General features: G+C 50.7%; 2 protein-coding genes across 3 annotated transcripts; one reads left to right on the top strand and one right to left on the bottom strand.

Moving 5' to 3' along the window:
* Window positions 1–46: 46 nt before the first annotated feature.
* Window positions 47–4,922, bottom strand: EIF5A (eukaryotic translation initiation factor 5A). Of its 2 annotated transcripts, none has more exons than XM_068531131.1 (6): window positions 4,710–4,922; window positions 2,655–2,840; window positions 1,377–1,481; window positions 1,038–1,169; window positions 870–943; window positions 47–710 (listed from the first exon to the last, which is right to left on the bottom strand). In XM_068531131.1, the coding sequence occupies exons 2-5, from the start codon at window positions 2,817–2,819 to the stop codon at window positions 881–883; spliced, it is 465 nt and encodes a 154-aa protein (XP_068387232.1). In that variant the 5' UTR covers window positions 2,820–2,840; window positions 4,710–4,922; the 3' UTR covers window positions 47–710; window positions 870–880. The 2 variants fall into 2 exon arrangements, with proteins under 2 accessions (XP_068387232.1, XP_068387233.1); XM_068531132.1 differs by lacking the exon at window positions 4,710–4,922 and adding an exon at window positions 4,392–4,480.
* On the top strand, window positions 4,090–5,019 carry LOC137755582 (uncharacterized). Its single transcript, XM_068531782.1, has one exon. It carries the CDS (start codon window positions 4,090–4,092, stop codon window positions 5,017–5,019), a length of 930 nt encoding a protein of 309 aa, XP_068387883.1.
* The last annotated feature ends 8,644 nt before the right edge of the window (window positions 5,020–13,663 follow it).

Below are 13,663 nucleotides of genomic sequence, written 5' to 3'. Positions count from 1 at the left end.
GTCAGCAAATACCGATTTAATTCGAAGCAGCAGCTGAGTTGGGGGCTTCATATTAAACTTGTAGTTTTATTCAGGTTTGATTTTTAACAAATGTGTCGGGGAGAGAGCCCGCAGGAAAGGGTGAAGCCCATGGGGGCAGGGCCCTCCCAGATGCCTGAGGAGGGGGCAGGTCCCCTCCCCTCTCCTCCTCTTCCCTTCCCATCTAAAGGGATTTGGGGAGAGACATAGGCAGGGGAGGGGGCTGGTCCCCAGTCTGTGGGGGTGGTGCTTGGGAAAAAGGGCTATTGGGAAATAAGGGACCAGACCAGGGATGAGTGGGGGAAGGGCACAAGGAACATTTGCCAGAATCCACAGCTTTCTGATTCCAGATTGAATTAAAAAAAAAAAAAAAAAAAAAAAAAACACCAAAAAAAAAAAAAAAAAAAACCTAAACCACAAGCAGCACCCACCCGGTCTCCCCCACCAGGGCTGTAGTGCGAGGGGAGAAGAGGAGGGCAGCTTCACCAAGGCCATGGTTCACTCACTCCTGGCCAAGGGAGCAGGGTGAAGGGCAGGGGCTCCCCGACAGATTGAGGGTGTAGGGGAAACCAAAATAAAACGTCAAATAAATTGTGTAGGAGGAGTCCAGCCGAGGGCCAGGCCAGAGCTGGGCCAGGCTGGGGGAGGGGGCCTCTGCAGGCTGGAGGATCACTGCTGCCACCACAGCCACCCTGGGTAGAAGAGAGAAACCAGGTGAGACAGGATAAAACCTTCACAGGGAAAAAGGGTGAGGGGAACAGCACCACAGTCAATTAAGACCAAAGTAGCTCTTTGATGGAGATAACAAAGTGCGTGAAGGGGGCTGGGGGGAGGGGTGTCGCCACACTCACCTGGGAGCCAGTTATTTTGCCATGGCCTTGATTGCAACAGCTGCCTCCTCTGTCATGGCAGACAGCACCGTGATCTGGGGGAGCATGGGGGATAGTCAAGTCTGAGCTCAGAGAAAGAAGCACAAAGAACAAGGCTGGGCATAAAAGAAAGAGCGGGGGGCACCATACCAGTATCTCTTCTCCACAGTCGTACTTCTGCTCAATCTCCTTGCCAAGATCTCCCTCAGGCAGACGGAGGTCCTCTCGCACCTCCCCACTGTCTTGGAGCAGTGATAGATACCCATCCTGGATGCCAATCAGCTGGGGGCAGACAGGGAAGGAAGCTGAAGGTAGGCCCAAGTAGCCTGAGGATAAAGGGTCTGATGGGCAAACTAGGGTGGGAAAATGCTAATACCAAATACCCTCTCCTCCTGCCAATCTCCCTTCTCTCAGCACAAGGTCTTCTGGCCAGTCTCTATTTTCCTCCCACAAACCACTAACCCATCTACATCCAGACCATCTACATACCTGGAAATCGTTCCTTTTGATGTTGGGGACATCCATATTATGAGTTGACGGGCAGATATCTTCATATTTCTTCCCAGTAAAGATGTCAATACCAACCAGATGGACCTGTATGCATGCATCACATCAAAGAGAAACCCAACCAAACTCTAGGATGGAGGAGATAAAGGCTCAAGTTATCCCCAGCTAGTGAGGGAAGTCAGACTAGGTTGTCAGGACAAAGAGGAGCTGGAAATTGAACCAATCAACTCAAGAAAGAAACACTAAAGCCTCTAAAAAGAGCCTGGGGCCAAAAGACCACCACTGAGACTGGAGTTGACAGCACAAGGGAAGGTTGTTAGGACAGGCTTGGAGCAGCCAGTTACCTCGAGCTATCAAAACATTAACGAGAGACCAAGATCCTAGGGGAGCAGGAGGAGTCTAGGTATACGTTTGGAAGAAGTTTTTTGGACATCAGCATAAAAGGCTGAGAACTTGGAAAATAAGGAAGGCCGAAGGAAAAGAGCTGAGAAAACAGGAAGGAATGAGAAAGAAGAGAGCCGACAAGAAAAAAAGGACTTGGGGGGAGAACAGAAAGAACGATGCATTTAGCAAATAAGAAAACCAGAAAGAACAGAGAACGATCTAGACATCTGGGGGTAACTCAGGATGTGCCAAGTCAACAGAAGACAAAAAAACTGATCTGGGAACAAAACCACAAGAAATTCAGCAAGGGTGAATCAGGCTGAACTTCTGAGAAAAAAGAAAAAGTAAAGTTACAAGGAGGGATATAAGAAAAATGTTAGGACCTAAGGAAGCAAGGAGGCTCCAGGAGAGGGGGCAGGTAGAGACACTCTGATGCTGCATCAGAGATCCAAGGGGAGAGGTGGCACTGGAGAGTGGGGCGGCAATTTGGAAAATAAGAGGTGTACACTGGAGCCCCTCCGAGGGATGTTAGGATTGGAGAAATCCTGGGCAAAGTGATGGAAACAAAGAGAACCTACAAAGACTCAAATGGACAAATAGAAAAAGTGACGGAGCAGCTGAAGAGCCAGAGCATAAAGGACCACGAAGAGAAGTTGGAGACACACAAAGATGCAGAAAGGGGGGATTCCAAGGATGACAAGGCACAGAAGGGTAACCAAGGAAGAAGCTGAAGGCTGGTGTAGTAGTTGAAAAAGGTGTCCAGGGCTGAGTGCTGAACACAAGGAACTGGATGGTAATAAAAGAGCTAAAGAAGATAGGGGGCTAGCATTGATGACAGCTGGTGGGGAAGACAAGATATGGAAATGAAATTCTAACCTTGGCATGGCCGTGCTTGCCAGTCTTGGAGGTTGACATCTCCACAATCTTACATGGCCGGCCTTTGAGCACCACAAAGCCATTCTTACGTAATGCTGAGCACTGCATCGGGAAGGTGGCTGAGGCCCCTGCATCTCCTGTCTCGAAGTCCAAATCATCTGCCATTTTAAGAGGCTTCGACTCCAACTAGAATCAAGAAGAGAACTAGGGTCAGTAAGGATAGAATTAACAGGGTCTCCAATTTATCCCACTCTACTCTAGAAACACTGCTTCATTTTCCCCCCAGCACTTTATTCCATTACCCACGTAAAATAAAGTTCCTAGATTAAATACTGATTGGAATCAAAAATACTATGTGTGTGGCAGTGGGAGATAAGCAGGATTCCCCACCCCAAATGAAAGCTAAAGGGGTGGCCCGGGATAGAAAACGCTCCCGGAAGTCAGGATGTCAAACCTCTGAGATGGGCAAAGGCCTAATTCCTGGTAGGGGGAGGACTCAGGTGTTGCTTGCCACTGAAAACCAACCACCCCTCTTCCCCACACATAACCAGGGCTATAATTAGGTGAGCAGCTATGAGCCAGCAAAAGGGCGGGGCTAATGTGGGGGGGGGAGGGGTGGAGACCGGAGGACAGGGAGCCCCACCCGTCTCTGTTACACCCCCCCACCCTATCCACACACGAGCCAGTCACTGGTACAGGAAACCACAAGGCCTCTTTGGGGGATTCCCGCCTCTCCAACATGCATTTGCAGACGCAGCCGAGGGGGAGAAAGTAAAGTTGTTTTCTAACTGATCTCCCTGCCAAACACCTCTGCTTTCCCAAAGGGAACCCAGGAACCCAGCCTCTCCTCAAGGGCCCTCCCACTTTTCCCAGGATGCACCGGTCCTGTCGGCTTTTCAGGCCGGGCCTGTACAGTCAGTAGAAAGTGGGAGAGTGGGGAGTGGTGAATGACAATAAAATGAAAGCAAAAGGCTGGTAGTAGTTAGTGAGTAGTGTAAATTATACTAGGCTAGCAGAGTTAAGGACCCTAAAACCAGGAACTCCCAAATCAGACACAACGAGAAAGGCAGTGACAAGGTGAAGAGCACCTATCAAAGCGGGTAACTCATCTGCCCGGGACTTTAAGGCGCTGTCGGGACGACCGAGAAGAGTTGGGCTCCCGTCCAATCGCCCTCGGTTTCCCACTTTCTCTGGCGTCCCAGCACGGACAAATGCCACTTACACCTGGCTGGCGACCTCACTTCACAGGAGGATTGGGGGGAAAGCTCCAGGGGCCCATGAAGTGGGGGAGCGCTAACATATGCCCACAGCGAGCTCACCGAGGTGATCAAGATCCGGGCCTCGGGCTTCTCCCACTCCTCAAAATTCCAAACTCCCTTAGGCGCCCGCAAGGACCACCTCTCTCTGCGCTGGGGGTTGCCGGCTCCCGCCCACCATGTGGCCGCCCGGGGCTTCCGGTGGCCGGGACCTGGGGGGAGGGGTCCCTGCGCTGCCATGCGGCCCCCGTCCACGTCCAGCCATGCGGCCTCCGACCTCAAGGGCAGCCTCTCATAGGGGGCACTTCCGGTACTGCCGCCGCCCCCTCCCCAAAGGCCGCGCCAGGCCGGAGCCACGCAGCCTCCCCTCCCCCCCGCCGGCTGCCAACCCCCCCTCCACATGCCCTCTCACCGAACAGCCCCCTCCCCCACCTCACGTGGCCGCGCGGCGCCCGGTTCTCAACGTCCCAGGTACCCTTACCCCGGCGGGCCGATCTTGCCCCCGGCCCTCGCCCCAGCTTGGCCGCCCGGCGGCCTTTCCCGCGTGGCGGCCTCGCGACTCGCCGTCCCCCGCCCTGCGTCGCTCCAACGTCACCGGGCCAGCCCCAACCGTCACCCCGCGCGCCAACCGGGTCGCGCGCCCGAGCCTCTCCGCACCTCGCGCCGCTCGCAGACCGAATCTCGTGCGGCGGCGGCGGCCGCCGCTCCCCTCTGCCCCCTCCCCGACCCTCGCGCAGTTCCATCTCTACTCCCAGGCCCAAGCCAAGGTTCCGCGCACGCGCGCCCTGCCCGCTCTCACCTCGCGCGAATGCACTGACTCGACCCCGTTCACTCGCGGCGAGCCCAACCGCTGCCTCAGAGCCCGCTGCCGCCGCCGCCGCCGCCTCTACCGCCGCCGCCGCTGCTGCACACGGGTCTTAGTACGCAGGCGCCGACTCCCCACTGACCAACCAAGCAGCCCTGTGACAGCCGCGCAAGCGTGCTATCTATCTCCTCCGCCCTCCACCCCCGCACTGCGCAAGCGCACAGATTCTCCCGGCTCTCCACCCTCCCTCCCACCTACCCATCCAATGACGCGCATCCGTGACCCCGCCCCTCACAAATCCTGAGTTCGTCCCACCAGTAGGCAACGCGCAGGCGCATCCGGTTTTTTAATCCCTTCAACCTCCTATTTCATCCCCGTGTTAGACCACCAGCCCTACCGGACAGTTCTTGCGCCTGCGCAATAAGGAGCCCTGCACTCCACACCCTCTGAAGGAAACGCCTCGGCCTCAAAGCGCATGCTTGTTGGGAGTCCTGACCGCCCCTTCCACTTCAGACGTCGTGTGTACGCCAGGCGTTGAAAAGACCACGCCACTGTACTGCTGGTGTCGTCTAGAACGCATGCGCCTTAGGAAACGCCCCACCTCGACTTTAGCTGGGCTTAAGACTCACACGTTTCAGAAAACTTGTACTGTGGGGTGGGTCCCTGGTCTCAAAACCCATTTCCCCGCTTCCCCCTTCCCCCGGTTCCACGCATGCGCGAGAGAGCTCTTTACGCTCCACTCTTCCCAGCGCGCTAGTGTGGTCAGGTTACCACCCATCTCAGCTTCACTTCTCTGAACTGTGCGACTCTGCTCTGCCATAGAGTTTCACCCAGAAAGATAGAGCGGTCCTGTCCCAGCCACCATCTTGTTTAAACCCTCGGTCCATATTGGTCTCTATGGCTTCCATAGAGGCCGTTCTACTTCTGAATCCTAAAATAAAGAGATTTACTTGGCGTTTCTCTTTGCCCCCCAACTGTTCTCTGCGGTCTCCAAGACAGTTGTCTACGAGCACCTTTAGAAAAAATTCTCTATAAAGAAGAGTGGTGTATCAAATTACACTGACATTCTCTAAATCATGGGAAGTGACCATGAAACCAGAAACAAACTATCTCTCGGAATGAATTTCCCTGGCCCTCGTTCTAGGGAAGAAAGGCGCTGCTTTTCCTGAAACTTTGTAGTCTTCCTCTAGTTCCTAGGTTTTCAGCATTACCTTCATAGCTACCTTGTTTGCTTCAGTAAGCTAGGTTGACAACAGTATTGTGGAACAAGACAAGCAGCTCAATAGCTGGACTTGGAATCCAAAATCCTAAATCTGGTTCTTGTTTAAGATGTGACATGATGGATGTGAACTGCAAACACTAGCTTGAATTAATACATTTATGTAGCACATTATACTATCACCCCCAGCTCCTCCCACTCAATTTTCTGAAGTTTCTGCCATTTCCTTTGGGGAAAACAAACTTCCTGGGTGCATTGTTTGAAAGTCCAATTCATGCTCTTCTCAAAGATGTATTGTCCAAATGACCCAACAATTCCACTCCTAAGTATATACCCACCCCCCCAAAATTAAAAACAGGTACTCAAATCCTTGCACACAAATGTTTAGAGAGCGCTACTCATACTAGTCAAAAGGTGGAAACAACCCAAACATCCATCAACAGATGAATGAATAAACAATTGTGGTATACACATGTAATGGAGTATTAATCACACAGGAATGAAGTATAAATGCATACCACAACTAGATGAACTTTGAAAACATTATGATAAGTGAAAGAAGCCAAACAAAAATAGGTCACATAGTCTATGATTACATTGATATGAGATATCCAGACTAGGTAAATCCATAGAAACAAAAAGCAAGCTGGTGGTCACCAGGTGCTGAAAGGGAGGGGAATGGGAAGTAACCGCTTAATGGTCATGGGGTTTTATTTTAGAGTGATGAAATGTTTTGGAATTAGAGGTGGTGGTTGCACAACATGTGAATGTACTAAATACCACTGAATTGTTTATTTAAAATGTTTAGTTTTATGTTATGTGAATTTCACCCTCAATTTAAAAACTCTTGGACTTCCCTGGTGGCGCAGTGGTTAAGAATCCGCCTGCCAACGCAGGGGACATGGGTTCGAGCCCTGGTCGGGGAAGATCCCACATGCCGCAGAGCAACTAAGCCCGTGTGCCACAACTACTGAGCTTGCGCTCTAGAGCTCACGGGCCACAACTACTGAGCATGCGTGCCACAACTACTGAAGCCCCCACGCCTAGAGCCCGTGCTCCGCAACAAGAGAAGCCACTGCAATGAGAAGCCCGCGCACTGCGACGAGGAGTAGCCCCCGCTCGCCACAACTAGAGAAAGCCCGTGTGCAGCAACAAAGACCCAAGGCAGCCAAATAAATAAATAGGTGAATAAATAAATTAATTTAAAAATTTTTTTAATTAAAAAAAATAAAAACTCTTGTACATGAATGTTCAAAGCAGCATTATTCATAATAGCCAAAAAGTAGAAACTACTCAAATGTCCATCAACTGATGAAGGGATAAATAAAATATAGTATATCCATACAATGAAATATTATTCAACAATAAAAAGGATTGAAGTACTGGGTACATGCTACAACATGGATGAACCATGAAACATATGCTAAGTAAAAGTCAGTCACGGGCTTACCTGGTGGCGCAGTAGTTAAGAATCCGCCTGCCAATGCAGGGGACACGGGTTCGAGCCCTGGTCCGGGAAGATCCCACATGCTGGGGAGCAACAAAGCCCAAGCGCCACAACTACTGAGCCTGAGCTCTAGAGCCCGCGAGCCACAACTACTGAAGCCCGCGCACCTAGAGCCCGTGCTCCGCAACGAGAAGCCACTGCAATGAGAAGCCCGCACACCGCAACGAAGAGTAGCCCCCGCTCGCCGCAACTAGAGAAAGCCCATGCGCAGCAATTAAGACCCAATGCAGCCAAAAATAAATAAATAAATAAATTTATTAAAAAAAAAAAAAAGTCAGTCACAAAAGATCACATACAGTAGTGTGTAATTCCATTTACATGAAATGTCCAGAATAGGCAAATCCATAGAGACAGAAAGTAGAGAGTAGTTGCCTAGTGCTTAGGGGTTAGGGAGAAATGAAGACATGGAGAGAGACTGCTAATGACTATGGGGGAAGGGGCAAAGGGTGTCTTTTAGGATGATGAAAATGTTCTAAAATTGATTGGAGTGATGGTTGCCCTCTTCAGATATTAAAAAACATTGAATTGTACACTTTAAATAATTAAATTGTATAGTATGTGAATTATATCTTGGTAAAGCTGTTACTTTAAAAATGTGTTGTTGGGAATTCCCTGGCGGTCCAGGAGTTAGGACTCTGTGCTTCCACTGTCGAGGGTGTGGGTTCGATTCCTGGTGGAGGGAGGAACTAAGCTCCCACGTGCTGCGTGGTGCGGCCAAAACAAAACAAAACAAAGTTAAAAAAAAAAAAAAGTTAAACAGACGAAGTGAAGCTTGAGGATGAGAAAATGGTAACGCTTAGGTGTGGGTGAGGGGGCGGGGCGTTCTTGGACCCGCTCTTACAGCACTCAGCTGCTGGGATCAGAGGAGAAACCTTGACTGCATTCACTCAGTCACCCATTCATTCAGTTCATATTTACTGAGTCCATTAAGTGCCAGATACTTGGGATACAAGAGTGGTGAGATTAGCACTATGGTCCCTGACCCACAGTTGGGAGGAGGAGATTATCAGATAATAAACAAATGTATAACATTAGCCCGTGTGCTCAGGCCAGTACCTGTCTACCACCAATGACTGATGGGTTTATGAACGGCAGTTGGTATGAGAGTAGGAGGAGAAGCCCTGAGAAAATGCCTGAGGGATCTTCCGTGATTTTGACCTTGCTTCTGTGGAAGTTAAGAAAAAGAGGGTGGAGATGGAGAAGAATGAGACTGGAGTGGTTCTGGGCCTGGAGGAAAGGCCCAGGAGTTCTCCCCACCCCCCATTCCCAGAGGCCTTGCGGAACCCAGGTGCTAGGGAGAGAAGTCAGAAAGTTTCTTAGAAACTGGACCAAGCAAGTAGGGAATAGGTCTGAGGACGGAATAGGGACCCAGCTCACAGAGGAAGGAAACACAATGAGCCCATCACAAATGACTCTAGAGCATTAGATCATTCGTTTGCTCAGTCATTCACTCTCCAGGTAGAAACTGAGGCTCGCTCTGGGCCAAGCCCTGTGGTCAGACTGAAGAGGTAGCCAGGGGACTTCCCTGGTGGCACAGTGGCTAAGACTCCACACCCCCAATGCAGGGGGCCCAGGTTCAATCCCTGGTCAGGGAACTAGATCCCACATGCATGCCGCGCCTAAAAGTTTGCATGCCACAACTAAGGAGCCCACCTTCCGCAACTAAGACCCCGTGCAACCAAATAAATAAATATATTTTTTAAAAAAGGTAGCCAGGCAACTGCAGAGCAGAGCCATGCGGCCGACGGCAAGGCATGTGGGGGCTGAGTGAGCACCCAGAGGGGCCAAACCCAGCCTGGAAACCCGGCAGTTCTTTTGGCAGGGAGACACCCGAGCTGAGGAACCTGGAGAAAGATCGGCTCTCAACAGGGTGAGGGAGGGTCTGGGAACTCGGTGGGCAAGGGATAAAGCAAAATTAGCTGGGTATCAACCCTTCTTGGCTGGTCTAGACCCATGAAAAGAACACCTCAGAGGGGAATTCCCTGGCGGTCCAGTGGTTAGGAATCTGCGCTCCCACTGCAGGAGCCCTGGGTTCAATCCCTGGTTGGGAACGCAAACCGAGAGGCCAAAAAAAACAAAAAGAATACCTCAAGGTATAAGAGAGGAAGTGAAGGGCAGATGGCCTCTGTGTTGAGAGAAGAAAGATCCACGGGGCAGGTTAGGGCCTCAATCCTCAAACAGGGCTACCCTTGCTGCATCCTGGGTCCAGGGCCCATGCACCCGCCCACAGTCACTTGGTCACTCCAAATCCCATTCCTGCCTCCCCTCTCTCCACCTGGCCACTTCTCGTGTGCCTTTCAGCACTGAGATCTGGCTTCATCTCCAGCTCATGCCACCCTGACACTCCCAGGCTAACTTGAATGGCATCTTCTCTGCCTCACGACCCCTGTGCTCACTCCTACCCATCACCTGTCCTACAGACAATATGTCTGTCTCCGTCTCCAGACGCTGAGCTCCGTGTGAGCGGGGTAGTCCCCACACCCACCACAGAGCCTGACACGTGGCTAGCTCTGAATGTTTATAGAATGAATAAATAAATGAATGAATGAATGAGGAGGGGCAGCAATCTGAGCCTGAGAAACTGCCAGATGCTCAGCGGGAATCAAGAAGAAAGAGGGTTTTAAGACCAGTGAGGGGACTTCCCTGGTGGTTCAGTAGTTAAGACTTCCACTGCAGGGAGCGGCAGATCTGCCGGGAGAAGGTGGGTGAGAAGCTCTGTGAGAAGATCATTAACATTGTAGAGGTGATTAACCAGCACGAGTACATGCCCAAGATGCCCTCGCAGTCGGAGGTGGACAACGTGTTTGACACGGGCTTGCGGGACATGCAGCCCTACCTCTACAAGATCTCCTTCCAAGTCACCGACACCCTGGGCTCCTCCGTCACCACCACCAGGCACAGGCTCATCAAAGACACCCTGGCCCTCTAGGCCTCACTGGGGCCTTGGGCACTCCTTGATGGCTTGTGGACCTTGGCTTCTGAGGATCACACCGTTAGGCCCTTGGGGCTCTGAAACCCACTCTGGGTCCTTGATGAGACTTGGAAGGGCCACCCCTGGCTTCCTGTTGTGTGGTTGCCAGTCTCTGGTCATCCTCGTCACCTTCACTGACGGTCAAGTCCGGCCTACACTGTCTCTCCGCACCCCTGGTGGGGGTCCCTTTCCTACACTGTACAGAGGAGCCATCACTAGGATGGGAAATAAAGTTGAGAATGTGGAAAAAAAAAAAAAGACTTCCACTGCAGGGGGCATGCATTCAATCCCTGGTGGGGGAACTAAGATCCTGCATGCCATGTGGCATGGAAAAAAAAGACCAGTGAGATGTGGCAGGTGGGTGAAATGGGTGAAGGGGGTCAAAGGTACAAACTTCCAATTATAAAGTAAAAAGTCCTGAGGATGCAATGTACAGCATGGTGACTATAGCTGATTACACTGTATTGTATACTTGAAAGTTGCTAAGAGAGTAGAGCTTCAAAGTTCTCATCACAGGAAGAAGAAAACATTGTAACTATGTGTGGTGATGGATGTTAACTAGATAGAGTGTGATAATCATTTTGCAATCTATACATATATCAGATCTCTATGTTGTACATCTGAAACAAATATGTCAATTATATCTCAAAAACAAAACAAAATCAAAAACAGTGAGATGTGAGTTGAAGTTAGAGATTAAAGAGTCTACTCAGGGCACACATCAGAGCCACTTTGTCCTGACCTGCCAGGAAACAGGCCCAAGACCTGCATGCCCTTCTCTCTCCTGTGTTCGTCTCTCCTCCTCTTTACGATGCTCGGTTCAGCTTAAAATAACTGACTCTTCTTGGCACTGGTGCCCCCAATTTGTTCTTTGAAGGAAAAGGGGACTGGGCAACTCAGAGATGAGTGGGACTCACGAACTCCTAGTTTCACAAAGGGGAAACCAGCTTTAGAGATGGAATCCTCTTCTTGGACAAGAAAGAGGATTCCCCACCTTGCAATGCAGGGGACGTGGGTTGGATCCTTGGTCGGGGAAGTAAGATCCCACATGCCAGAGGCGCGACTAAGCCCTCGCGCCACAACTACTGAGCTCGCACGCCTCAACTGGAGCCCGCGTGCCGCAAACTACAGAGCTCACGCGCTCTGGAACCCGCGTGCCACAGCTAGAGAAGAGAAAACCCACACACCACAACTAGAGAGAAGCCCGCGTGCCACAATGAAAGATCTGGCACGCCTCAGTGAAAATCCCGCGTGCCACAACTAAGACCCAATGCAGCCTAAATTAATTAATTAATTAATTTAATTTAATTTTAAAAAAAAAGAAAGAAAGAAAGAGGATTCCCCCTGCTTGAGGCCCATCTCCTGCCTGTTTAGAGAGGAGGGAGTCTCCCCTCCTGCCAACCCTGAAGAGGAAGTTCCTCAGGTCTGCCCTGCAGTTCATCTGCGTAGCCCATCTTAGGGGCTGCTTGGGCTCATTACAGACTGAGCTGTAATGTCAGAGTTTAATCTGACCAAACTACCCTCACTGTCTTCTGCAGCCTGCCAGGGAGGACTAAATCCTCACCAAAGGGGTTAGTCCTCTGGGAAGAGTCAATTCCACTGAGAAGAACCCAGTAAAGCGCTTTAGACATCATTCAGGTGCCTCTGGATTCACGACAGGATTTTTGCCTGGATTCGAGGCCTGCCGGATTTAGGTTCCAACCTCCCCATCCCAGCTGTTCCTCGCCAGAGCCTCTGCAGGCCTCCTGCACCTCCCAACACAGTCATGCCCTTCCCACTCCTGGGCCACTCACATTGTGTAGCTTTTGAAACCGAGCAGAACCCTGTGGGGCTCCTAGGCACGGAAGCCTTTCTGTCCCGTTTCTTGTTTGTAGGGAACAGCCTCCAGCCTCCATGGCCTTCCCTGGGTTCCAAAGGGCAGATTCAAACAGTTGGTAGTCGGGAAGGGAGAGGATGCAGACAGAGACAAGGGAGGACCAGCCAAGAAACCACCTGAGGCAGCATTAAAGGAACCAGAGAAGTTCATCAGGATTAGGAAACCAGGGACTTCCCTGGTCCAGTGGTTAAGACTCCTGCAGGGGATGCAGGTTCAATCCCTGGTCGGGGAACTAAGATCCCGCATGCCAGGCAAAAAAAAAAAAGAAAAAGAAAAAATTAGGAGACCACCTGAGACAAGATTAAAGGAGTGCAGGCCCTGCACACACTCTAATCTTATCAGCAACCCTACACTTGAGCCATTGCTATAAAAACTCCTCACCAATTCCTCATGGATTGGGACACACAATTCTGAGAGGCATGAGCCCGCTGTGTCCCCCTTTGCCTGGCAAAGCCATAAGGCTATGCTTTTCTACTTCACCCAAAACCCTGTCTCTGAGATTCAATTCAGTACCCGTGTACAGAGGCCAAGTTCTCAGCATCACTCTGGCCCAGTCACTTAGCCTCTCTGGGACTATCTCCTCATCTGTGACAATAGAGAGCTCAACACTTACTTCATAGGGAGCTCAGCCTGACCTAGGGCTGTAAATCCCATCTGCGCGGGGCTCCAGCCTCAACTTTCTCCTGAGCCGTAGACTGATCCCTCCAACTGCCTGCCTGAGCCCTGTTCTTGGATGTTTCAAACAAGCCCCAAACCAAGCTCCTGACTATGTTCCTCTTCTAGGGTTTCTCGTGGAAATAAATAGCATCAGCATCTGCCCACGTTCAAGCTAAAAACCTAGATTCCGTGATTCCTTTTCTCTCACCGCCACATCCAGTCCACCACCAAGCCCTGCAGACCCTACTTCCAAAACGTACTTCAAACTCGTCCACTTCTCTCCATCCTCACTAATCCGCGGCCCCATCACCTCTGCCTCCCTCCAGTTTATTTTCCCCAGAGCAGCCAAGTAATACTTTTAAAACATAAGTCAAGTAGGGCAGGCTGTGCGTGCACGGGGGCAGAGGGTATACGAGAAATCTCTGTATCATCCACTTAATTTTGCTGTGAACCTAAAACTGCTTTAAAAAATAAAGTTTTGGGAATTCCCTGGTGGTCCAGGGGTTAGGACTCGGTGCTTTCACTGCCGAGGGCGCAGGTTGGACCCCTGGTCAGGGAACTAAGATCCCACAAGCCATACAGTGTGGCCAAAAAAATTTTTTTTAATTAAAAAAAATAAAGTTTATTAAAAAATAATAAATTAGACCATATCACTCATTCCCCCTTTTAAAACCCTTAAAAGGGGACTTCCCTGCTGGCGCACTGGTTAACAATCCAT

The sequence above is a fragment of the Eschrichtius robustus genome, chromosome 20, assembly GCF_028021215.1.
Source record: "Eschrichtius robustus isolate mEscRob2 chromosome 20, mEscRob2.pri, whole genome shotgun sequence".
NCBI classification, from domain to species: domain Eukaryota; kingdom Metazoa; phylum Chordata; class Mammalia; order Artiodactyla; family Eschrichtiidae; genus Eschrichtius; species Eschrichtius robustus.
Note: the sequence above shows the minus strand (reverse complement) of the source record. Positions and strands in the feature narration are given on the sequence as shown.

Coding starts and splice junctions, on each gene's coding strand:
- LOC137755582 (XM_068531782.1), top strand. CDS start 4,090: ATGTGGCCGCCCGGGGCTTCCGGTGGCCGGGACCTGGGGGGAGGGGTC.
- EIF5A (XM_068531131.1), bottom strand. CDS start 2,819: ATGGCAGATGATTTGGACTTCGAGACAGGAGATGCAGGGGCCTCAGCC. Junction 1,170..1,376: donor TCAAAAGGAACGATTTCCAG/GTATGTAGATGG, acceptor GTCTGCCCCCAG/CTGATTGGCATCCAGGATGG. Junction 944..1,037: donor ACTGTGGAGAAGAGATACTG/GTATGGTGCCCC, acceptor ATGCTCCCCCAG/ATCACGGTGCTGTCTGCCAT.